This window comes from Anolis carolinensis, chromosome 3 (genome assembly GCF_035594765.1).
Source record: "Anolis carolinensis isolate JA03-04 chromosome 3, rAnoCar3.1.pri, whole genome shotgun sequence".
Taxonomy (NCBI): domain Eukaryota; kingdom Metazoa; phylum Chordata; class Lepidosauria; order Squamata; family Dactyloidae; genus Anolis; species Anolis carolinensis.
In genome coordinates, this window is record NC_085843.1 from 276158303 (window position 1) to 276184790 (window position 26488).

General features: G+C 37.8%; 1 protein-coding gene across 9 annotated transcripts in view; it reads left to right on the forward strand.

The window, feature by feature from the left end:
• atp11b (ATPase phospholipid transporting 11B (putative)) overlaps positions 1-26488 on the forward strand; it is a 94650-nt gene that overhangs the window by 31291 nt on the left and 36871 nt on the right. For all 9 annotated transcript variants that reach the window (XM_062976802.1, XM_062976803.1, XM_062976804.1 and 6 more), the window contains exons 5-23: positions 1624-1731; positions 2099-2227; positions 5230-5333; positions 6510-6557; positions 9289-9353; positions 9826-9907; positions 10858-11008; positions 13304-13501; positions 14787-14945; positions 16302-16477; positions 17679-17747; positions 19068-19141; positions 19271-19374; positions 20748-20929; positions 21929-22132; positions 22403-22556; positions 23058-23160; positions 24177-24322; positions 25707-25766. In XM_062976802.1, the coding sequence (XP_062832872.1) occupies positions 1624-1731; positions 2099-2227; positions 5230-5333; positions 6510-6557; positions 9289-9353; positions 9826-9907; positions 10858-11008; positions 13304-13501; positions 14787-14945; positions 16302-16477; positions 17679-17747; positions 19068-19141; positions 19271-19374; positions 20748-20929; positions 21929-22132; positions 22403-22556; positions 23058-23160; positions 24177-24322; positions 25707-25766 (2316 nt within the window). The remainder of the gene's footprint in view (positions 1-1623; positions 1732-2098; positions 2228-5229; positions 5334-6509; positions 6558-9288; positions 9354-9825; positions 9908-10857; positions 11009-13303; positions 13502-14786; positions 14946-16301; positions 16478-17678; positions 17748-19067; positions 19142-19270; positions 19375-20747; positions 20930-21928; positions 22133-22402; positions 22557-23057; positions 23161-24176; positions 24323-25706; positions 25767-26488) is intronic.

Here is a 26488-nt window from a genome sequence, read left to right on the forward strand (position 1 = left end):
CTTTACAGTTTGTAGTGATAAGGAAATTAATACTGTAGTAGCAACGGACAGGAAAAATGAACAGTTAGTAAAGCAGTTTCCAGACCTATGTTTCTAATTTATGCTTTGTAGACTACTAATCTGGCTATGGTTTAATGAGGGCTGCTTGCATGTATTGTGTTGCAGCCAGATCCTAGCTTTTTCATTGCTACTGTACCCTTCCTTTCTTTTATGAAAGACAAAAGATTCCACTGGGATCAAGCTTCTAGCTGACAACAAGTAAATATGTTTCCTGTTGCAAATCAGCAGGTCAGCCTGGAGACTTTTGGGTCTGGCTGCCTTGCACTTAGTCACTCATAGGAAGACCCTTAAGTGGACAGTGACGGACTGACACCAAGGGCAGTGCATGTCAATTTATATTACGAACATCTTTTTCCTGCGGTCTCACACTCATCCAAAGGAGTGAGTTCTTGTACGGTGGCATTAAAAAGAGCCTTGAAGAGCCTTATGTACTGACAGATGTTATAACAGATTTGAAGGCTGGGTGCATCCTTTGTTTTTGTTTCATTCAATTGTCTCATACCTTTTTACAATAGAAGATTCCCAAGGAAAACAACGTAAATGCATCAAACAGGAGAGCTTTAAAAGGCTAACGTGTAGATCTCTTCATAGTCTGTGAAGCTCCATATTGTATCTTTAAATTGTTATTTATATTGCCAAATCTTTGTAGTCTATGTAAAGGCTTAGGACTTGTATGCGATCCGGTTCCCTTGTCCTGAAAAGATTAAAGGTATTGCACCTTTGCCTGCTGCATATTCTTCCTACCCAGTGAAGCAAGGATATCTCAGGCTTGTTGCCTTGGTGACAGCTGCCACACTTGGGTACCTTCAGTTAAGCTAATAGTAAATGAGGGAAGGCTAGACACCTGCCGCTTCTTCTGCTGTTGTGTGACCTTTCTCCAGGCATTTCTCGTATCACCTCTGCTTACTTTGGGAACCCTTCTGGAAGATGCGTGCTGAGTATAAATGTGTCAAGACTCTTCATCTAACACACTCAACAGCATATAACCTTGAAGACAACCTAGTACAGGAATGGGAATCCTGCAGTCCTTCAGATGCGCCTAGCATTCTTCCTGAGTAGCTATGTCATTTAGGGCTACAGTGTAGTGAGGTTTGGAAAGCTTCACGGGTCCCACTCTAATTGGAGAATTCCACAAGGGAAAAACTGCAAGACTTGTGATATTATTTCATTAGTTGATGCATGTGTGTCCCTTTTAGAGAGGACATAGGCCATACTAAGTCCATCAATAGGAGCCTTAGTGTCAATTGCAGTAAAGTTCTGAATTATGCATTTTGCTTCTTGCTTGTTCAGTTTAAGATGCAAATGGTAACAACTAATTCTAGCTATTTATCGTTACATATTTATCCGAAGTTAATCTTTCTCAGTCCGTCTGTTTTGAAACTGACCTGCAAGATAAAGTTGCTGCTCTCAGGCCCTATTTCAAATTGTCAGATTGTACCCTAGTGTAAACTAGGTTGTGTCCAAACTCTTGTTTTTCTGATCATATAAATAGAATAGTAAAATGCTTTTTATATAACTGTATGTTATTAGCTTACTTTTTTTACCATTTTTCATCATTTCCAGGGATATGAAGATTGGTTGCGACATAAAGCAGACAATGAAGTGAATGGAGCTCCAGTATATGTTGTTCGTAGTGGTGGCCTTGTAAAAACTAGATCAAAAAATATACGGGTATGTGTCTTAGTACTGCAAACTGGTTTTGATGCTTCAGAAACCATGTTTGTGTGGTGCTGGAATTCCAGGGTTCCTGGATTAAAATAATAGTGTCCTAAATACAATGACTAAATCCTTTGCAACAGTTGCTGCTTGTCTCAAGCTTCTCTGCAATTGTGGGTGTTGGGAGGGTGATAAAAAGGCTTTCTCGGCCACCTTGAACAGATTTTTAGGATGCACGGAGCTGCAGAAGAATGTTGAAGTTCTCAATTTTGGCAATAGAAATAGCAAGTTGGATCCTGCCTATTATTAATGTTAATGCTTTGGTCCCCTACTCACCTTACAAATGAGTGCTTGCATACATATCTTTGTTTTGTCTTTTCAGGTGGGAGATATTGTCAGAGTAGCCAAAGATGAAACCTTCCCTGTTGATCTTGTACTTCTATCATCTGATAGAGCTGATGGCTCTTGTTACGTAACTACTGCAAGTTTGGATGGAGAAACAAATCTTAAGGTCTGTTTTCATTACTTTTGAGTAGTACTAGATTCAGTTCCTCTTACAGAAATTGTGTTATTATTATAGGAGTTCCCAGCATAGACCTAAGGACATCAAATTTGCAGTACTTCTTAAGGCAGATGTGTAATTTGTGCTCAGCCCTAAGGGGACATGTCAGTAACTAGATAATTGGTTGCATACAATTCCATACAATTGGTATGTGTGTTCTCAGCATTATTATTCTGAAAATTGTCGTTCCAAGCATGAGTTACCACTTCAAAAGTTGTGTGTAGAAGTCCTTAGAAATCATTCAGAGCTGAGTTGTATCTTCTTGTTTGTTTTGTTCAACATTATTTCCTTTTACAATCTATTTTGTGACTTTTGTTTCATTAAGTATTCAGTAGAATACTACTAATTGTTCCTTTGGGCCTGATTTGAGAGTACTTTATAATCTTAACAAGGTTTTGGGGCAAAGGATATTATGCTACAATGTTTGCAAGTCCCACTCTGTTCTCTGTTATAAATGTGCATGCATTTGAATTCCTTATCACATTTCCAGAGATCCTTTTGCTCAGTTCTGACTTATTAAAATGTGAGACTATTTAAACTGGATTGCTGCATAGAGCAGTGCTATACCAGGAAGACAAGACCCCAGGGGCATGCTATAGCAATGTATTCATACTGCACTTGTAGGTTTCAGCGACCTGAAATGACACCAACCTCATGGAAGCTAGATCTTGTTTACATGTTTTCTTGGTAGTAAATAAAGTGCTGCTTGATGATGATGATGATGATGATAATTTATGTATAGGCCGCCCTATCTCCCCAGGGAGACTCCAGGCAGCTTCCAAGCAAAAAGGCAAACATCCAATGTTTTATTATTTATTTATTTATTGCATCATTTCTACCCCGCCCTTCTCACCCATCAGGGGACTCAGGGCGGCTTACAATATACATCGGAAACACAGTTAAAAATCATCCAAGATTAAAAATTACAATAAAAATTAAAATATAAATTGAAAACCAGCATAATTATACATCTAAATATACATTTCAGGTGCATTTTTCATGTCCAGGTGGGGGTCTGTCAATGAGTCATATATTCATATTGCAATTCTGCTGTTACTCATGCTCAAATGCCTGCTCCCATAACCACGTTTTTGTTCTTTTTCGGAAGGACAGGAGGGAGGGAGCTTCCCTAATTTAGTTTGGGAGGGTGTTCCATAGGCGGGGGGCCACCACTGAAAAGGCCCTGTCCCTCGTCCCCGCCAGCCGCACCTGTGAGGCTGGCGGGACCGAGAGCAGGGCCTCCCCGGAGGATCTCAAATTCCGTGATGGGACATAGCGGGAGACACTTTCGGACAGGTAAGCTGGGCCGGAACCATTTAGCGCTTTATAGGCTAAAGCCAGCACTTTGAATTGTGCTCGGTAGCAAATCGGCAGCCAGTGGAGCTGACGTAACAGAGGAGTAGTACGCTCCCTGTACGTTGCTCCAGTTAACAGCCTGGCCGCCTCCCGTTGGACTAGTTGAAGCTTCCGAACAGTCTTCAAAGGCAGCCCCACGTAGAGTGCGTTGCAGTAATCTAGTCGAGATGTAACAAGAGCATGGACCACCGTGGCCAAGTCCGGCTTCCCAAGGTACGGTCGCAGCTGGCGCACAAGTTTTAATTGTGCAAAGGCTCCCCTAGCCACCGCCGAGACCTGGGGCTCCAGGCTCAACGATGAGTCTAGGATCACCCCCAGACTGCACACCTGCGCCTTCAGGGGGAGTGTGACCCCATCCAGCACAGGTTGTAACCCTATACCCTGTTCGGCCTTCCGACTGACCAGGAGGACCTCTGTCTTGTCTGGATTCAATTTCAATTTGTTGGCCCTCATCCAGTCCGACACAGCGGCTAGACGCCGGTTCAGGACCTGAACAGCCTCCTTAGTGACAGGTGGGAAGGAGTGACAGAGTTGGACATCATCTGCATAGAGATGACACCGCACCCCGAAACTCCTGATGATCTCTCCCAGCGGCTTCATGTATATGTTGAACAACATGGGGGACAATACAGACCCCTGCGGGACCCCACAAAACAAAGGTTGTGGGGCCAAGCAGGTGTCCCCCAGTGACACCATCTGGGACCGACCCTCCAGGAATGAGTGGAGCCACTGCAGAACAGTACCTCCAAGTCCCATTCCCGCGAGGCGTCCCAGAAGGATACCGTGATCGACGGTATCGAAGGCCGCTGTGAGGTCCAGCAGAACCAGCAGGGACACACTCCCCCTGTCCAGTTCCCGGCGTAGATCATCCACTAAGGCGACCAAGGCTGTCTCGGTACCATGCCTCCCACCACTTAGTTTTGGTGATAAACATATAAGTCAAAAATAGTGCAAAGTAACATCATTATAAAACTCATAAATTCTAAACAAACACACAAATTACTAAACAAACACTGCATGCTAATGTGTTAAACTGATCATCTTTTATTATCATGCCAAATAGTGTGGCATAGGAGTTCTCTTCTGACTGTCTGATAAAGTGCAGAAGTTTAAAGCTTTCTTGCACACTTAGCAAAACAATATAGGCAGCCTTCACACCAAATATTACATTTGTTACAATTATGTCCAGTTTTAAGGAGGTAAACGTGATGTACATGGTTCACTCTCATTTTTATTCTTACAATCACTTTCTAATGAAAATGAGGCTGAGAGTTTGTGATGATCCTGAGTCACTGAGTGTTATGACTCAGAGGCAATTTGAACCTTGATCTCCATTCTTTTCAGGTGTGACTCTAAACACAGTGGCTATAATAATAAATGGTGTTATATGGCAAACTACTTCTTAAATCATTCCATGAGTTCACTGAGTGATATATTAGAAAATTTAAAATGCAATTTAGAGGAGGATTTTTTTTGGAAGAATACATACAGGGTTTTGTAAATTGGCAGCTCTAGTTGCTGTTTAGAAGACATAAGCAGCATTTTTTTGCTCATTCTTGACCAATGTAATGTTTCTGTGTATATTTCTTTTTAAGACTCATGTTGCAGTCCCAGAAACTGCAGTATTGCAGTCAGTTGCCAACCTGGACAAACTTGTAGCTGTTATAGAATGCCAGCAGCCAGAAGCAGATCTCTACAGGTTTTATTTCTATACTTCTCTGTTCGAAGTGCATGTTTTTAAAAATAAATTGCTTTGAATTAAGATTGCTCCAGAAGTTTTCATTATAGAGTTCTGAGTAGAGTGCTCTACTGTGGTAGAGCTTATACAACATTCCTCTGTTTGAAATATTCATATTTTAACAGTTACATATAATGAGAAAGCTTTCTAGTTTCTTTTTGCCCTTCCTTGAATTGAAATCTGTCAGTACAGATTTCCGCAGCATTCTGAGCTCTTTCTCAACATAGGGAGATTTCTTTGGCAGAAAGTTAATTGTATGAGGTTCTGATCAACATCTGAACTTCCCTGCATGTGTTCTGAGCCATGTTTAACACATTTAAGAGGTCTGGAGTGAACTAATCTTCAGCTGTGGGTAAAAGATCCACATTATGAACTTGAGATGCTCTGCTGACAGCTACCGTTCCATTTCCATTGTAGTTATGAAGACAGTTATTATCATACCCTTTTGCAAAAGAACTCTAGGATTTAAATCTACAAGATAATTAATTACAGTTGAAGTAAAAAGGTTTGGCACAAGAGTAATTTGAATACTGTAACAGGGCCATTCCACAAAGTGTTTTGTGATGCTCAGTTGTTCTCCTCACTTCTTCAGACAAATTTTCTATGATTTCCCCTGGAAGCCTAGGCAGACTCATTGTTTCAGGGAGGAGGCCATTGTGAGTTTTCTATTTCTTGAACTGGGAGTCTCCCCTGGCACTGGAAGAATATGTCTGGGTTCACTGATAGACGTTACCCACAGTGTGAAGCCCCAGATGCAGGATTGAGCATACACTTAGCAGAATAATACGCTAAATGCTAGGGAAAATGACAAACCATTTGCTTATATCTAAATGTTAGCGCAGTAAGCAAAATTGAATTGATGTCTTTATATATAGTATGTAACTAATTAAGCATATTTATTTTCCATATGTTTTATCATGTAATTGACTTTTGCGGAGGTCATTTCAGCTATTTTTCATTACCTTAACTATATTCAAAAATTAATTGTTTGCAGCCTTTGACCATGTGTTTTAGCATGCCTCTATGGTGGTCAAGATTTAACAAGAAATCAAAAGATAGCTTTTCTTTCTATCATTCTTAAATTATAATTTTCCAACCTGGAAGCATATTCTTCTGATTCATGAATTTATTTCACAGATTTGTCGGGCGAATAACAATAAGTCAACAAATTGAGGAAATCGTACGGTAAGGCAGTGGTTGTAATTATAATTTGGGGTTAGCAGCTGCAGCAGGACTGGAGCCACATTCAGGCATGTGTGGCTACTTGGGGGCTGCACTTTTTTGTTTTTAAAAAAATGATCTATTCTCTTTTCAGAAAGGAGAAGAAGTGGACTAACAATATTTCTGTTGAATGGAGATGAGCAAAGTGTATTTAAATCACTGATCTGTTGTTGTTTTTTTGTGCAAGAAGCGACTTGAGAAACTGCAAGTCGCTTCTGGTGTGAGAGAATTGGCCGTCTGCAAGGACATTGCCCAGGGGACGCCCAGATGGTTTTGATGTTTTTACCATCCTTGTGGGAGGCTTCTCTCATGTCCCCGCATAGGGAGCTTGAGTACAGAGGGACCTCACCTGCTCTCCCCAGATTTGAAGCACCAACCACTTGGTCAGCAGTCCACAGGGAAAGAGGGTGGATTAAAAATGAATTATTATTATTGTTATTATTATTATTATTATTATTATTATTATTATTATTACTATTATTACTGAGAACTGAAGGTCAAACTGTAAAGAAGCTAAGCAGGAACTATAGTGAATGGATAGAAGGAGGGTGTGTGTGTTGGGGGGGAGGGAGAGGTAGGTAGGTATGGGAATCCAGCTCTTACAAATTAGAGTTTTAAAACTGATACAGCTGAATCTTAGGATCCTTTGCTTGTAGGAGACTTCCCCACAGGTTTCAGGAGTATTTTGTTTGAGTAGGATTCAGATAATTGAACATCTAGCTCAGTACTTCAAACTGGAATTTTTCCCAGTTGACTCTGAAGAGGACTAGGATTGAATCTGGGACCTTTGGCAAAAAAAACAACAGAAATTGCATCTGGATGAAGACAGTGTTTAATTATCAAAATGTTTCATGTTGCTGTTTCTGCCTCTGCAACAATTGCTACGATGGCTGGGGAACAGGGAGTTTAAATATTTGCAGTGGGTTGTAATGGTTTCTAGTTCCTGCTTGCCATACGTCTGCCATCCTGAAATAATTTACTTTTATTTTGATTTTACCTTATTTGGGGATGACAAGTTAGCTCTGCACTAGAACACACTTCATATGGGAGTGCTGGATTAATTTTATGAGCAAATTAGGTGTCAGGTTATGCCAGAAATGGTTTAAACTGTGGCAGAATGTCTGGAACTTTTGACTCATTCCTGCTTTGTCAGCTACCAGCTTGACCAGTTTACACTGAGCTAACTTGCAAAACCAGCTTTTATTTGCTGCTGATAAAATACATTCTCCTGTCAGTCCACTAATAAAGTATCTTTCCTTCTCCTTGGAGTCAATCCTCACTGTTTTGGGATTTCTTAAAAGCCTCAAACCCTAAACTAATTCATCCAGTTATTATAAGATTTGGTGTTCTTTCTCCATAATATATTTTATAGAAGCTGTTTTCAATAAGTATTTACCACGGATAGATACTGTACTACCAGAAAAATGTTCACTTCTATTTATGCTAAGCATGTTATTCTTCCTGCTCAGTCTCTTGTAAGAGAGTATACAGCAGTGGCAGGCCAATGATTCTGCACAGATTTCCCTTATATTTTTTCTCTGAATAATGCCTGGATCAGTGAGGTGGAAGGGGGACACTCATTGGTAAGAGCTTTATTTAACTTGTGACATCAACTTACTGACCTTTCCCCCCCTCAATATATTGTCTACCATATCTATTAAGGACCATAGGTTTATCAGTGTTAAAAGTCTAGCCTGTAAGACATTTACTTTCATCCTTCCCAGCAGAAATAAGAGGGAAGTCTCAAAACCCTAATTGTAAGGGAGGATTACAGTATAGGTTATCTGGTAATTCAGCTCTTAAGTTTTAGATATGAGTAAACACAGAGCTTTCTCTAGATAACAATTACTAAAAAAGAAAAGCAAGGAAAAATAGCCATGCCATTATATGAACCATGCATTAAGATGCCACAGATACAAATAGTTATCCTGAAACATTACAAAAAGAATTTAGAAATATGTGCAGGAATATTTGTTTTGCTTAGTTTCATTAAGCACATTGCCCATAGGTGCGCATACTAGAATTAAAACACACAAAAGCCCTGTTAGAGCAAAGGTAGACAATAGACAAAGGCTAGCACTTTAACTCATTGGAGGCCAGCTAGATTCTTATGGGAAACTGACAAGCTAAAACTGAAGTCAATAATGCTCTTCCTCTATTTGCAACAATTGGCCTCTAGTGGCATACTGCTTCTGTACAAACGGTTCTGTAGGCTTAGAAGTCCATCAAAGACACTCTATCCCAATTTTCTTTTACCTTTTATGAAAATAAGAAACGATGTACAGTATCTTTAACCTGTAGTGCATCCCCATCTCCCTAATTTTAGCTTTTGCTTTTTGGGAAATAATGAGTCTTGTTTAATTGTAATAGTATATTCTCACATGGGGCAACCTAAATTATATTGAACCCTCTGTGTTGTTGGCCCCTAGATCTATGATTTCCACTAGCCATGGATTGGCAGTGATGTGAACGCAGGCGCATTGAAGCATGCATGTTTCTGTCGCCACTACTTGATAATATGGGGCTTGATAATTTGCATTTTTTTCATATCTACGCAGGATCCTGGAGCCAAATCAAATATAGCAGGCTTACTGTAATCAGTCTTTTAGATTTGGTGGCACAAACATTTAAAGAAATTAGCTGCTGCAGTGTTTCTTTTTGCAGATCATAACTGTTGATTTCATTCTTTTTCCAGACCACTTGGACCCGAAAGTCTTTTGCTTCGTGGAGCAAGATTAAAAAACACAAAAGAAATTTTTGGTTTGTAGTGATACTTTGTCAGTTATATTTTATCAGTTGTATGACAATTCTTAACTTTTCATGAGATAATACAACTTCCCCTTTGAGCAGATGTGGGCAACGTGGCCCTCCAGATGTTGCTCATTAATAGCTCCCATTACTGGTGGTGAAGGAGTATGAGAACATCAGTTCATGAAATGCCTTTTATGTTTGAATTGAATTTTGGCTCAGAACATAACAGTTGAGTAGTGCATCTAGAAAGTAATAAAAGCAATTTCATATAAAAAGATTGCACTTTACCCTGTTGTCTTTAGTACCAAGTCTGTACTAATAGGTGTTACAGTTTGGAAGTCATTGTTTGGTCAGTACAGTTTTTCTAAAAAACATGACTTTTGCCACAGCTTTGTTCTGGAAGTCATCATAAAATTAGCATCCTCCTTTTTACCACCTTGTGTTGTAAACCCAAGTGCTTAAAATGTGTTGTTTTTCTTAGGTGTTGCAGTATATACAGGAATGGAAACCAAAATGGCATTAAATTACAAGAGCAAATCACAGAAACGATCAGCAGTGGAAAAGTAAGTACCGTATATGCAATATTTCAACCTGTTGTTAAATCCAGTAGTTTGTTTAAATAGTCTAGTAGCTTGTATAAATAGTTGTCAAACTTTTCTCTTAGGAAATTTTTTGAATATATATGTCAGAATTCTTTAGAGTTAGACAGATCTCCCCCACCCTAAATAAACTTTGAAATGATTGAAATTGTCATCTGGAAATTTGACCAAATATTCTGCAACATAATTTTGGCAAAAAAATACAAGAGTTAAGCTCTCTGCATTTGAAGTGCTGTGGTCCAGTTGGCACCACATCCAGTCCTCTTTATCTATTAAACCTTCGGTGTAGTCCAAGGGAGTATACCATTTCCTTTCCATCACCTCTTATCTTCCTTTGCATCACCGCCTACCTAATAAAACACCCCATTCACAGGCACATAGATCTTTTGGCAAATTCCTCTATTGATTTTGCATCCACTATTTCTTGCAGGAAAGAGAAAATTGGGTTTTTTGCAACCAAGGGCTGCTCAGAGACAGAAAGCAAAATGGCCCATCTTTTTCCTGTCCTCAGTAACTCTGTAATGACTAATTGTTCACCTAAATATTACAGACACAAAACATTGGTTGTTAAGAATCCTCTAATCAAAAAAGGTTTTAAGTATCTAACCAAAGAAGTCAAATTGCTTGTGAAATTAACTCTTTCAAAGTTGTCTCTACCATCACTAACTTGTCCTGAGTAATTTTATTTGCTTTACTTGATAAGAGGGATGTTGGTTTGTTTCTGAGATTATTCTGTGATTACTATTTGGTGTTGAAATAACTTAATTCACAAACATGAATTAGAAGGTGTTTTTGAAGAGCTACATGGGGCGATTTTGGTGAAGCTTATGCTTTTGAAGCCTTTCCATAGAATAGTTTCAGTTGTTATGCCTATGTATGCATTACATTCACACCTGCCAATATTGTCTACTCAGGTCCATGAATTCCTTTTTGATTATCTATCTAATAATCCTCCTTGTTGAAGCCATTGTGAGTACAATATTGAAATATGCTTGGCAGTCTGAAGAAAAGTGGAATGAGCCTTGGTATAACCAACTCACTGATCATGAAAGAAATAGCAGTAAGGTAATGTGTTAAATTCTGTGCATCTTTTATATAGCTTTTTCCTCCCCCAGAGGTTGCCAGTGGGCTGTGAAAGGTTTGATACCAGGCTTTCATTATATTATGTTCAAGTTTGCAGTAACAGTTTTGAAGTTCACAATATCCTAGGTGTCTTTCTACTGTGGCTTCTTTCAGAGAAGATAAGTCACCATTGTGTGTCTGTTAACCAAGAGATTAAAATATTGAATTTTTGTATCTTTTTTGTTTCACGTATTCTATCTCCTGAGCCTCAACTTTTTAGAACCTTCATCCCTTTCTTTTAGAACTTCCTTCATCTTTTCTTTTTTATAACCATCAGTGTAATGCTGCACTATTACTTTTACCTTCATCAGCACTATATCTTCCTGTGTGTCTCAAGTTTAGAAGATTTAGTTTCCATCATACTGCTGTATCACGCTCATTCTCAGAAACCATTGCTTACTAAGGCTTCATCTACACCGTCCAATTAATGCAGTTTGACACCACTTGGCCGTGGCTCAATGCTATGGAATTCTGAGATTTGTAAGATAAAGATGTTGTAAAATTACAGCTCCCATGATTCAGTAGCATTGAGCCATGGTGGTTAAAATGGTGTCAGAATACATTAATTTTACGGCATAGGTACGCCTCAATCTCTCCAAGTGGCATTTATTATGCATTACAGATTCTTGAATCTCACCCTCCCTAGTTTCTGTTTTACGTTTTTGCCTAGCACTAATCTTCCTTGGTAATAGTAGCAACAATACCTTTTTGCTTTGTGTGGAATGTTTAGTCTCTGTACTGTTTACTGCTGCATCTTCTGGCATTTAGGGGACTAGGAGACAACTGCAGAGATTTAACACTTCGTCCATAGTGTAGGATCCGTACCGAAAGGACTTGATAGTGGTGATACAATTACTTGCTTAGAAACCACTTCTGACCAGTCCTAGCAAGTGAAGTACTAGGGACAGTATTTGAAAATGAACATTTCACAGGTCCAGGAATTGGCCCATCTCTATAGGTAATCATGTGTCCTTAGACTAATGGTTTATTTGGTGCCAAACTATATAATTACTGGCCATGTCTACAAATTCATGTTGCTGTCTGTAGAGAGGTTTTGTGTTAAACAGAGATTATTGATATGATTTTATTTATTTGTTTGTTAAGAGAAAAGGGAGTTATATATTAGCAAGGAAAAGCCTAACATGGAAATCAGCTGGAAGCAGCGTTTGGTAGGTTGCCATGGTAACACAGCTTCCCTTGGGAGAAAAAGGGGACGTGGCTAAGTTGACAGTTAGAGTATATTCCCTCTTTTTTTAAAAGGAGTTGCTGTGAGGGTTTAAAAAGGACAGTTGCGGTTAGGTCTTGGAAAGATTAGGAGCTGTGGAAATCAGCTAAGGACGGCAGCTTATGGTCACTCAGGGGAAAGGCTGGGAATATAAGTTGACCGGGAGTTTAGTATACTGTTTTGAAGAGAAGTTATTTAAGAAATATCCATTCAAACAAGACAGCATTGTAACTTAAGATCCTGAAACGTTTATGTATTGGAACCATACGCTTATGTACAAATAAACTTGAATTTTGTTATTGTTCATAAAGATAAGTCTCCTTGCCTCTCTGTAAGCCTGTTAACCTCACGTTGGTGGCAGTTACCGTACCTATCTGTATAAGTTACCGTACTTTTATATATAAGTTACCATCTTTACTCATTTAAACCCATCAGTTCGGTTATCCTTCCTTATCCCCTAAATCCTCCCTGTCATACATTCACACATCCTCCATCCCTCCCTCTCACACGCACGCACATCTCCTCAATTGGAGGCAGCAGTGGGATTTTCAAAAAGGATTTCCCCTGCCTGAGTTGAGTACCACAAATTGGGCTCTCTTCACTGTCTGTCTAGGTTCTAAGAGAAAAACATTCCCAAAGTACTTGGCAGCAATGGGATGATGAACAGTGATTGCATCTGTAAAAATGCTCATCCTGAAATCACTGGAGAATGTATAGGATAAAAATGTAGCGTATACTGTACAAGCAAATAAAAATGGAGCATGTGTTGTAGAAATAAAACACCTATTCCAGTTCAAACCTTATTTATTGGCCTTTTGAAGGAGCCAGAGTCTTTAACCATTTCATAAAGAGTGTTATATATCAAAGGCCATTGTTAACTAAAGCAAAAGGCATCACAACTGCTGATCTTGTTCACAGTATATATGGTCATTTGTTAACATCAGTTATTATATATTCTTAAATATGTGTATTTAATTTTAGGTTAATAATATTTCTCTCTCTCTCTCTCTCAGATCTTGAGCTTTATTTCAGATTTTCTTGCTTTCCTGGTCCTTTACAACTTTATTATACCTATTTCACTTTATGTGACTGTTGAGATGCAGAAATTTCTTGGATCTTTTTTCATTAATTGGGATCTTGATCTCTATCATGAAGAAACAAACGAGAAGGCACAAGTAAATACTTCAGACCTCAATGAGGAGCTGGGACAGGTATCCAATGATTATGTACTTTTAAAAATGATTAGATAAAAAAATTCAGTTAAAATTTTCATTAATATTACTTTTATTCTTATCAATGTTGCTGTGAACATGTTCATTTTCAGACTGAGTCCAGTATTGTAATTAGAAATAGGACTGGAAAAGTACAGATTCAAAATATATTCACACTGTCAGTGGGGATGATAAAATAGTCACAAGCCTCTCAAACAGATCTACTCTGTGGGGTGTTAATGAAATAGAAGTGAGGACTGTATTTTACACTTGAGATTATTGGGAGACCAAGATATAAATATTTGTTTCAATGGAATAAAATGTGTATTGGAGGCAGTTTATAATTGCGCATAGAATCAGATGCTGTGTGGCATTTGCTGCCTGTATAATCTGAGTTCACTCCTATGTTGAAGGTAATAAATATTTTGAAAAAGTACATATGAGATGCTTGTACTGACTGCAATATTCAACACTCTGAAAGTATATTTTATTAAACTACGGCAGTAAAGGCATTTTTTATCTCCTTAATTTTGAAAATGTCTTGAGATCTTTGAAAGAAAGGAGGCTTCAGTTGGATTTTGACCAAAAATTCTCTCTGTGGTACGCAGAGATAGAACAGGCTTTATGAACTTAACAGATAAAGGAATGTACAGCTCAGCAAATGTTCAGTAACTGATATTGTGTGTACAGTTGTGTCCAACCTTTGGTCCTCCAGGTGTTTTGAACTTCAGCTCCCAGAATTCCTGATCATTGCATAAGCTCGCCAGGGCTTCTGGGAGTTGGAGTCCCAAACACCTGGAGGACCAAAAATTGGACACCACTGGTGTAAAAGGTCCTTAGTACCTCAACTTAAAAGCACCTCAGTTAGCAATGCTGGGGAAAATTGTGACAAAGGACTTGGTTTGAATAATGCTGTCAGTTGAGGGGACAGGACTGTACTGGATGGGCCAATGCTCTGACTCAGTACAAACAGTTATGTCAGTTCATATAGAATCAATGTGAATAGCATACAGATGTTTATTTTTCATAATAAATGTGAAGTGCTGAATCTAATTTTCTTGGCCTTTGACTTACATTGGTGCATTTCTATGAGTTAAGTCAGGGAATAAATCTGTCCAATTTAATAGATGAAGCATTGAAGGTAACTTTCTGACTTTGTCCTCAGGTGTTTCACTGAGAGCATTATTTTATTTCAGCCTTGGGTCTTGCAGCCCATGGTGGAAAGGAACGTATGTTTACTGTTCTTAAACCTTTTTGGCTCACACCACTTTTCAACCTTCCCTAGGTGGAGTATGTGTTTACAGATAAAACTGGTACATTAACTGAAAATGTGATGCAGTTTCGAGAATGTTCCATTAATGGTATCAAATACCAAGAAATCAATGGCAAACTTGTTCCAGAAGGACTGATTGAAGATGTTCCAGATGGACTACGACCTAACCTGGTATGATTTTTTAAAATTAAAAATCATTTAGAGCAGGTGTGAGTATTTTGCAGCTTTCCATATGTATGTGGCCCACTCCCATAATTCTCACCATTACCTTAAGCCTGCTGGCATGAGTGGGAGTTGTTGGCCAACAGCCTCTGAAATGCCGCATACTTCCTGTCTCTAATGCAGACCCTTGTGTACTTTTCTGTTTAAGTAATTTGGTTTATTTCAAAAGGACTCCTGGAAACCAATTGGTTATTGAGGTAATACCTTAGGAATTAGATAGTAAGGCTGTCTTGAGAATGAGTTGGTTGTGTTAATTTGGCTAACTTCCAGATTACATATAATTTTAGTTGGAAGCAAATTCAAAGGGATGTGTTCCAAGTAAGCATTCAGCGCAGAACTGTATCATTTCATATAAGGGTTCATTGGACTCAGTTGTACAAATTCTTGTCTACCGATGCTCTTCATTATTCTGATTTGCTTCAGTGGGTCTTAATCCCTGCTCAGTTTACATTACATTTAGTTTAGTGCTCTCCCTCTTTTCCCTCTGGCTCTTACTTTATTAAATAATGCTCCATATAGTCTCAGTTTGGTCGATCTGGCTTCTAGGGATAATTCTGGCTTGATTTGCTCTAGGACTGATTTATTTCATGTTTTGACAATCAATCGTACTGGCAAATCTGCCACAATCTGCTCTTGGCCTTGTTTTTGTGAGGAAAAATGAGCTTCTCCATCTTGCTTCCAGTTGTATTATCTATCTATTGTGTTATCTGTGTTCTGGCCATCAGGTGATGTCCATATATAGTCTTCCCTTGGGTTGCAAACTTTTCAACAGTGTTTGGTTCTGCTTTCTCTCATGCCTTTGCATTCCATTCATCTGTAATTATCAACATGTCCTGTTTTGACATGTTGATAATTACAGTTTCCTCCTGGACTCCAGTAAATAATTGTCTTCCTCTTCTGCCTCTGTAATTGGGGTATACATCTGGATTATGACTGTATTGTTAGGTTTTCCCTGAAATCATACTGATATTATTCAGAAACACTTTTGGATTTTATACCCTAACTGCTCTTGCTATCTCACTCCTTGCTATTAATGCCATTTTGTTTCTTCTCAGATTTTTATTTCTTGAATAAAGCATTGTCTAGTTGGGACCAGCAGTTATGTTTAGGCCATGCTTTCTGGCTTTTGATAGAGAAAGGATTTCTTATTTGTGTATTATTTGTTTGTTTTAGCCTATGGTCTTAAATTTTGCAGATGAGCATATCTATATTTTTAGTAATTTACTTTGTTAGTGGAAAAATAACACTGCATGCCAAATTAAGTTTATCATTTTAATTGTTTTGTCTTTAATTTTCTTTAAACAGACACAAGAGGAAGAACTTTTCTTGAAAGCTGTTTGTCTTTGTCATACAGTGCAGATTATTAATGACCAGGCTGATGGCATATGCGACAGTCCTTGGCGTAGCAATGGCATATCATCTCAGCTGGAGTACTATGCCTCTTCGCCAGATGAAAAGGCTTTAGTTGAAGCTGCCTGCAGGTGAGGATTAGAAACTCAGATTCTCTGCATCTTTCTAGGAACAAACATAGGAGCACTAGATGAGCCAGTCTTGCATCGAGTTAGGAGATGGAGTTTCTAGAAGTATGAGATAGGTGGGAGGTGAGGGAGAAATATGTTTTATATTTTCAGTTTTAACCTATAAAGGTCTTGCAGCCCAGTTAACATCTGCAAGGCTAATGGACTATGGTTTACTAAAAGGCAGTGAGAAAACTTCATTGTTGTCCAGATGCATATAAAAGTCTAAGAAATGCAGCATGGTTAATACATTGCTCCTGTTATCTCGCAAGCTTGTTTTAGAACACTGCAGTATTACTCCCTGTAATGACTAATTCAGCTGGTGAGTGCCAACAGAAGTGTAGCCAAAGAATATGTAAGAGGGAAGTATCAGCAAGTTCAGAGGAGTCTCAGCTTTTGTGGGGTTCCTCCTTCCTTTCCTCCTCCCCTCCCCCCCCCCCCCCCAAAAAAAAGAGGAGGAAAAAAAGATCTTTAGACAGGGCAACATGCTCAGATTCAGTGAGAACAGAGATTTACATTTGTGGTGTGCTGCAGAATACCTGAGTATACGGGAAACCTGTGGGTCATGATACAGTGGGAAGAAGGGCAAAGGAATGGAATATTGTGAAAGTGGAGGGGGTTGGCTGGAATCTATAGTGAAAATATTTCATTTTGTGACTTTTATTGGAAACACCAAGCATGTGGTAGCAGCAGTTGATACCAATCCTTCAATACATATTTTATTCTAAAGATTACAAGGAGGTATGTCCCCATTCTGGGGAATTTGTCAATATAGTTTGATGGAAGTGAGAGAGCTCTACAGAGATGCATTTGTTTCAATCATATATATGACATAAGATAATACACATGCAACATAATTATGATTCTTCTTCATTGGTTGCATTGAGATTTAACCGTGTCTAATGTTAGCATCTTAAGATTTGTTCATTTTAAAAACAAAATTTTACTTGCAGAATTCATTATCATAGTTAGCCTTTGAGAGCATTATTCATTACGAAAAATATGTGTATTCCTTTTGTTTCATCAGTGTTCTTAGAGACATGCTCATTCTTTGAAGGCACTACTTCCATGTACAAAATGCTTTAATTTTCCAGAAAATAATGAACCGAGGAAGCAGTATGGTGTATTTTAAAGTTGTTAACTGACTCTCCTTTCAAATGTTTAGGGTAGGTGTTGTGCTCACTGGAGCAAGTGCAGACAGCATGGAGTTAAAAAGCTGTGGGAAGCCTGAAAGGTAAAAATAAAAGCTTATTATTTCCTATGCATATTTATTTCTGTTAAAATCCCCCACAGTAAAGGTTAGAAGACCTCAGCTGACAAGTTGTAACATAGAATACAATCAAAACAAATTTTACACCCACAAAAGACATGCCAGTATAAACCACTTATTATATCACAAATATATATATACTGCCGAAAAAAGTAACATGGAAAATAAAGCGGATGATTTCAAGTATAGATTTAAGTGTTAGAGGGTACTAAGGGCCATCTAGTCCAACCCTCTTTACCATATGAAAAGTCACCTTCGGCAGCCAAATGTCATTTAATGTTTGGTACATTGGTTTGGTATGAGAACCTTGGCTATGTTTCGATTTGTTAATATTGAGTGATAAATTATTGGGCTACAGCTAAGTCACCTAAAGAGGCTTGACTGCTGTCGTCCAAATTAGACTTATTTGGAAAATTCTTTTGACTTGTGTAGCATATATACTCTTATTTATTAGTGCATATCCCAAGGAACATAAATATTATGTTTGTTCTTATTGTTGCTACTGCTGCTGATGTTAGTGTATGCCTTCAAGTATTTCTAATTTCCTTCTTCGTGGTCCCTGTGAAATGCACACAAATGGGTGTCCTGCGCCTGCGCAGACAGTTTCGGAATTCTCTAGAAGCTCTCAAAGATACATTTTTTGGGTATTGGCAATGAAGGCAGATACAGCTGCAACATCTGCATCATAGCTGCCTTATTTCACTTTTACCATGGTCTGGGATAGACTGAAGCAGACCATTTTTAATTCAATAATGTGACTTAGCACATGGTTGCTTGAAAACATGGTAATTTCATGCCTGTCATGGATATGAGCTATTAGAGATGCTGACACACTTTAAATGCCACAAACTGGAACTAACACCCTTATTTGTTGCTAGTTACTATTAAAAACTTAAGGCACAATGAAGAAATTAGCATACCTGTAAAATGATTCCCCAGTGGTATGAGGTTCTACAAATAAGTAGCTTATACGATAGGATAAGCTCATCTTCTTTTCCCCACTTTCCTGCAGAAATTTGGTGAATAACATCCCATTCATATTGAAATAGGGATCAAAAGTGACCCTGTTTTGCAAAATCCTCCCAGTCTCAAAATTTTATTTTATTTACTTTTTATCTGCCTTTCCACTAAAATAGCATTGTAGGCTGCTAGGACATATTATAATATATTTTAAAACATAAGAATTCACTTGTAAAACCATTAAAATATCAAAAAGCTTAAAATAGCAAATTTCCATTTTTCCAGTACATACAATGAATATGACTCCCTTTCCCCACTTTAAAGGTACAAATTGCTACATGTTTTGGAGTTTGATGCAGATCGCAGAAGAATGAGTGTAATTGTAGAAAGTCCATCAGGTAAGCTGACTTTTTTTTAAAGTGTCCTGAAGAAATATATTTAATAGTTCATTGCTGACTGCTTAAAAGCTTGTTATTTATTGTGGAATTACTGTAGATCCCATTTTCTTTAAAATTATTATTTTATAGGGGGCAAATTCTTATTCACCAAAGGAGCAGAATCTGTTGTTATTCCTCGCAGTAGTGATGGCGAAATAGAAAAAACAAGAATTCATGTGGATGAATTTGCTTTGGTATGTGAGTGCTGATTTCAAATTTCCTGATAGGTTGGAATGGTTTAATGTGTTTAAGATCTGCCTCTTGAAAATCTTCAGGTCTGTGAAAAGATGTGGTCATCAACAGGCAAGACTGAGCATCCATTTGCTTGATACGGCCTAGATAGCCCAAGTACTCTTTCAATTTACTGACTGGATTCAGTGTATCATTTTTCATATTTTTTTAACCGGAAATTCTCTTTCAAGACTGTTTTGTCACCAACAATATTTAGGGTCCTATTCCTTGGTTTTAAACTACCATGAGCATAAGGCTTGATTTTCCCTAAATTTCATTTTTGACAGTAATACTGGCAATTAATAGCACTACTTCAAAAGCAACAGAATTGGCTTGGGTGACAACATTAGCTGTTATGCGCTCACCTTAACTCGGACTATAAATGTGGGCACACCCAAGTCCTGCTGTAAAGGTTGAGGCATTGTCTTTTAATAATTTCATTCTGAGATAAGTGATAATAAAATAAATGATGGAATGAAAACAACTCTGTCACCTAATGTTCCTTTGTCACCAAGGACTGCAGGTTACCATTAATTAATCTTAAGGTACAATCAGTTTGGGTTTCTTTAAACAGTCTTTGATCAGTTTTGTCTGTGAATTACTTTGATGGCCTTTTCTGCTGTTTTTGTTACATGTGGCATGTCAGTTAAAAAGTGGAACAAAATACATTCTATGGATAGATACCTGGAGGCCCCAGTTTACCAATCTAGGACAAAATTTGTTAATATTGGTTTGACTTCTAGTCCCACACGTCTGACTTCTAAATTACCTTCTCTTGTCTATTGGAATTAATATACTCAATGTTTTCCTGCCCCATTTCCTTAATGGCTGCTGGTTTCTTCATCCTCTTCCTATTTTTACAAAACTAAAAAGATGAAGGAAACAGATTGAAGATTACTAGATAAGTTTAATTATACACACACATATTTCTCTGGGATTATTAGAAGAAAAATATAACAACTACATAACGCCTACAAGAAAATTTCTGAAGATACAACTACACATTTATAAAATGATAATTTACCTGCCTTGCATTGGCCTCAAACTAGATCTTGCAAATTGGCAACGTCCAGCTGTCTAATCTATGAAGACCAAACTTAGCCCTCAAGTCACTTTGTTTGGCTTTCCTCCCTGCTCTCTTCTCTCCCTGCCTCCCCATCCCCTCTCACCAGGGCAGAAAAACAGTTGAAAGATCAAAGTGTCCCCTGATCTTTGGATTTTATAAAAGAGATTTAATATAACCTTTTACTAAATCATGTGGTTCACTTTATCAGCAAATAGACTTGATTGTTAGTGTCCTGTCTAGGAATCAATCCTGTTTTTATTTTCTCAACAGAAAGGATTAAGGACTCTGTGTGTAGCTTACAGAAAATTCACACCCAAGGAGTATCAGGAAGTAGAAAAACGCCTTTTTGAGGCAAAAACTGCCTTACAGCAGAGAGAAGAACGGTTGGCAGAAGTTTATGACTTCATAGAAAAAGACCTCGAAATACTGGGAGCTACAGGGGTAGAAGACAAGTATGTACAATGTGGATTAATTAATTGAGAAGAGGAGTCCTAACTGTAAAATGTGTTTATTATAAAACATTATGCCCACATCATAGTTTTTTTCCTGTTGGGTTGGATAGGATAAGCATCCCTTCCTATCATGTAACATAAAGCAGTGTCTACATACAGTGAAGCCTTCTGTGTCACACCATAGGGTTCTCCCCATCTGCTTAAACTGAGAAAGCAAATACAGATCATGCCATTGTATCAATAGCTGCATTTGCAAAGGTCTTACTGCTTATAAGACAGGAAAGATGCACCCTTTCATGCAGCATGGAAAATGAATTGAAAGTCTGCTTCCATGTATGTACCAGATTTTAGTCTGTCTGCTCGGTATCATAGATACAGTATCTGTGTTTAGGAATCTGGGAAATGATTTAAATGTGGCTGATTCCCCCAAGTTAAATCTGGGGCCAGCTAGCCCTAACCCCATCATAATTTATCTGGCCACTATTGTTATTGATATTTTCTTACCTGCGGCACCTCATGGATTGACGTGGTGAATACCAACAGATGAAACTACAACATATTAAACCAGATAAAACACATAACATTGATTTAAAAGAGCATATACAACTCATTCATTGGGGAAGGGGGGCAGTGGCCAAACGAGCAAGCGGTATGGCAGTGATATTATATACAAATATTGAGAAATAGGTATAACTATTGGTAGAGGAAATTCGGTTGCTTCTGAATATGCAGAAAGCTCGATATGCATTTTCATTTGGAGAAAGTATTTGTGTAGAACATAGTGAAACTTCAGAAGCTAGAACAGTGGTAAAATACCGACGTAGTGATTGGAGGACAGAGCTCCTCAATCTTCTCCTTAACTATCAAAGCCAGAATTAACTACGTAAGTGGGAAGGGAAGGGAAAGAAAAGGGAAGAAAGAAAAGAAAAAAAAGGAAAGGAGGAGTTGAGGAGGTCAGATTATGAGTCTTAAAAATATTGAGTGTTTGTATGTTTTCAGACTCCAAGATAAAGTCCAGGAAACCATTGAAGCCCTTCGACTGGCTGGTATCAAAGTGTGGGTCCTCACTGGTGACAAGCACGAAACGGCTGTTAGTGTCAGTCTGTCCTGCGGACACTTCCACAGGACCATGAACATCCTAGAACTGGTTCAGCACAAGTCGGACAGTACGTGTGCTGAGCAGCTGACGCAGCTAGCCAGGAGGTAAAATGCTGCCCATGTCTGAATGAATAAAGTTAGTGGCTCTTTATGCAGAACTTTCCCGCATAAAAATAAACCAGTCACTTCAGATCTTCTTTCCCTTATAAATAAAATCCTCACCTGATGCTATCAAGCCTGTTGCTGAGGGGACGGGGAAAACCAGTTCTCCAGCTTCTGATTCTGTGCAGTTGCTCTTGATGAGTCCCAATGAGCCTTTGCAGAAAACAAAAGGATTTGTTTGTCAACACTTAATATTCTCCTTTCTCTTATTAGAATAAAGGAGGACCACGTCATCCAGCACGGGTTAGTAGTAGATGGGACCAGCCTTTCTCTGGCACTCAGGCAACATGAGAAACTCTTCATGGAAGTATGTAGAAATTGCTCCGCAGTGCTGTGTTGTCGCATGGCACCTCTGCAAAAAGCAAAGGTAATTTGCTCAAACCTTTTTGAAGTTTGACTGTTGGTGAGCATTTGTCTGCCGAAATATCTCATAATGGCTTTTAGTGCTTCTGCTTGTGGGGGGCATTTTTAGGACTAATTGTTCTGCTGAATAAGTGTTGTGCATCCCCCAGATATGTTCACTGTTGTACACTAAATTCCTAGTTGCACTTTTTGGTTTTCTGTCCCTTGCGATGTACTTTAGTTTAGCATGGCCTGCATTCCTCTATAGTTCAGAAATGGTAGAGATGTCATTTTTCATGGAATTTGATCTGATATTCTTGAAGGTAAGTCTGATGCCTTTCCCAGAATGCCATTTGGGCAAATCACAGTCCCTCAGCTTTAGAAGAAGGCAATGGCACTCCTCCACTGAATAAATATTTCAGGAAATCAATAAGATAGGGTCATCATACATTGGAAAAGCCAACAGAGCTACATCATAGCAAGATAATGTTTAACTTAGAAGAAAAATCCTGTTTTTCCTTTATAGGTTGTACGACTGTTAAAAACATCTCCAGAGAAGCCTATCACATTAGCTATTGGTGATGGGGCTAATGATGTAAGCATGATACAAGAAGCTCATGTTGGTATAGGTAAGAGTATTCTCATCCTTTATCTATATTTTGGTTTTTGTATTATGCAAAGTGTTGCATTGTATTTAAAGTAAACCACAGTCTTTGTAGAGACTTCCTCATAAAGTAAGGAATAAAATACTTTTATACTTTGGTCAGCAAAAGTTGCCTTTAAAGGAGGCCCACTCTTGAAAAAAGCAAACTATATTATATAATCTGGGATTTGTTGGAAAAGGAAGTGTCTTTCCTAGCCCCTAGTGGTTGATGATCTCTTTCTTTGCTCTCAATGGAAGAGGCAGAGGAAACTGGCAAGATGGTAAAGATGACAGTCTGCAAAAATAGTCCATCCATTGATCTGCTTAGCTACTGTCATTCAAAAATAAGAAAAGAAAAGAAAGAAGCATTTTCAAATTCTATTTATACCCCAAAATTTTCCTCCCCTTTGAAAAATAGAGGAAAAACAACTCTCAACATATTTGGAGCTCAGGATTGCCACACTTACTCTATAGATCTCAGATGTATTTTCAGTTCCATTGAAGTTCAATTGTGAAGGACTACCCCGTGTGGAATATACGTGCATAACATTGAAAAAAAATCTATTCTGAAAGATTTTCCTCAAATATTATCTAAACCCTGTAATCAAAGTCCACAAAAAGTTATTAAGCTGTAATAACTTTTGTGGTATTAAGCTGTAGTTTTATTAGTTTGTTTGTCCACACATAGCTGCACTAAGTATATGTAGGCTTAATTATTTAAAATAAGTGCTTACCATTTAATCCCTCAGTCAGTTTTCAGGCAGGTAGCTTTTGAGAAACTTGCACATAATCTAGATGAAGTTCACCCATGGCATATTCAGAAATTAAAGCTTAGTAACATGATTCTTATCTGGACAGGGTGGCTCCAAATTAATAAACAGAACGTGAAATTCTGGAACCTCCCAAAGTTGTGGTAAATTTTTCAGGTTTTTTCTTTACTTCAGATCATGTCTGGTGACTTGCAATTCATCTTCCTTTTCTTTTGTCTCCCATAAACATCAGGTATCATGGGCAAAGAAGGAAGACAAGCTGTAAGAAACAGCGACTATGCAATAGCAAGATTTAAATATCTTTCCAAGTTACTTTTTGTCCATGGCCACCTTTACTATGTTAGGATAGCAACCCTTGTACAGTACTTTTTTTACAAGGTAAGTTTTGTCCGGTTGCAGTAAAAAAGTCCTTGAGCCAGAAGTATTTTATTTTATTACTACATTTGTAGAGTTAACTGCAATATGAGAATTAGAGATATGAAGAAACATCTGAGCATCCCTTTGCTTGTACATTGTAGCACACTTTATCAATACTACATATGTAATTGTCTACTGTAATACTTTGTGTTTTTAAATTTTAGTATAATGACATAAAATTAAGGAGATACATTTTAACTGTAAATATAAAATTAAGGAGATACATTTTAACTTAAGTTGGGCCATCTCATTATTATCAAACCAGGTTTCCCATTGTCTTAGAAATGATGAACAGATGTAGAACTGGCAAATGGACTGGAACACAACCTTCCAGATTTATGTACACATATGTTATCCACCTATTCATAACTGCTTCTCTCCTTTCTAAGCATTGTTTTGCACTTCATGCAGACTGACGCAATAATTGCATTCATTTATGGCGTTTGATTCCCACTTTGAAAAAATAGAAAAATACTTCCAGAGTATAGAAGCAGATATTTTAAAAGAAACTAAAAACAACATGTAGGTATATGATGATGATGATGATGATGATGATAAACATTATTTCTAGACTGCCCTCTCTTCCCAGAGGGACTCAGGGCAGTTAACATACATATAAAAGGCAAACATTCAATGCCACAATTTCTTCATTAATATCAAAAGTATAAAATGACATGCACTCTAACATAAATAAAGTAAGGGAACTCCACGTGTTATTCCTCCATCACAGGTTTTAATGCTTCCATTTTAGGATTTATATCTTTATGATAATTCGTCAAATGAAAGTTTTCCATATGTTTCCTCTTACCTGCAACCTCTGAAAAACTCCTTTATAGAGTTGTGCCTTCCCAAACTATATATGATTGAGGATTAATATGTGGAGTTTCCTTACTTTATTTATCTTAGGATCCATACCTACATGTTCTTTTTAGCTTTTTTAAAATATCTGCTTCTATAGCCACCTATTCATATACTGCATTTCTCCTTTCTAAGCATTGTTTTGCACTTCATGTAGGTAAGAGGAAACATATGGAAAACTTTCATTTGACAAATTATCTTAAAGATACAATTCCTAAAACGGAAGCATTAAAACCTGTGATTTCCAAATCCTCATTTAACCATAATTGCCATCCCTAGGTAAATGTGAGTTTGATGCATGTGTAATGCAAGAATCTTTTTGGATTAGAATTTATCTCCCTTTATATTCCCTGTTAGGATATAGTTCTGGTTCAACACTATAGTATTTTTAAAGTTTTTTTTTTTTGCTGTCACTCAAGGTTTGTTTGCTTTTTATTTACTTGGTGCTTTATATCTCTAATTGATAATATTACTTCTTGTTTTCCAGAATGTGTGCTTTATTACACCACAGTTTTTATATCAGTTCTTCTGCTTGTTTTCACAACAAGTAAGTATTGACTTAGAATTCTACTTCAGCCCCTACCTTTACTATGTAGACAGATAAAGGTTGGCCTAAAGGATTTCCAGATGGCAGAGGGTAACATAAAGATGCATATTATCACCCTATTTGATTAATACGTAGAACATAAAATATGGAAAGATTTTGGAAGAAGGAGGTACAAAAATGGGAGAAGGGCCATCAACAATTAAATATATGAATATTATACCATATTACTAACAGCAAAGACTTGGAAAAACTTCTGAGGAAAGTTAAGGAAGAGAGTGCAGAAACAGGATTACCAGTTGAGTATTCAGAAAACACAATAATAATAATAATAATAATAATAATAATAATAATAATAATAATAATAATAATTTTATTCTTATATCCCGCCCCATCTCCCCGGAGGGACTCGGGGCGGCTTACATGGGGCCATGCCCAGACACGACAGCACAAATCAGATAAAACATTAAACTGAGCAGTAAAACTTCAACATGATTAAAAACAGTCATAAAAGTCAATATAGACAATAATATTAAAATCCCGATTTGGGTCAAAAGATCCAGGCCAAGGTGCAAAGCAATATCAAGTTATCAGGGAGGGATAATTATACAGCAGGTGTAATACTTAAAGTGCTGAATGAATCCTAAAAACAATCCAGAGGGTCTACTGCTTAATAGGTAAATAACATGATCCCACAAGGATCAGTCAACGAAGGCCTTCTGGAA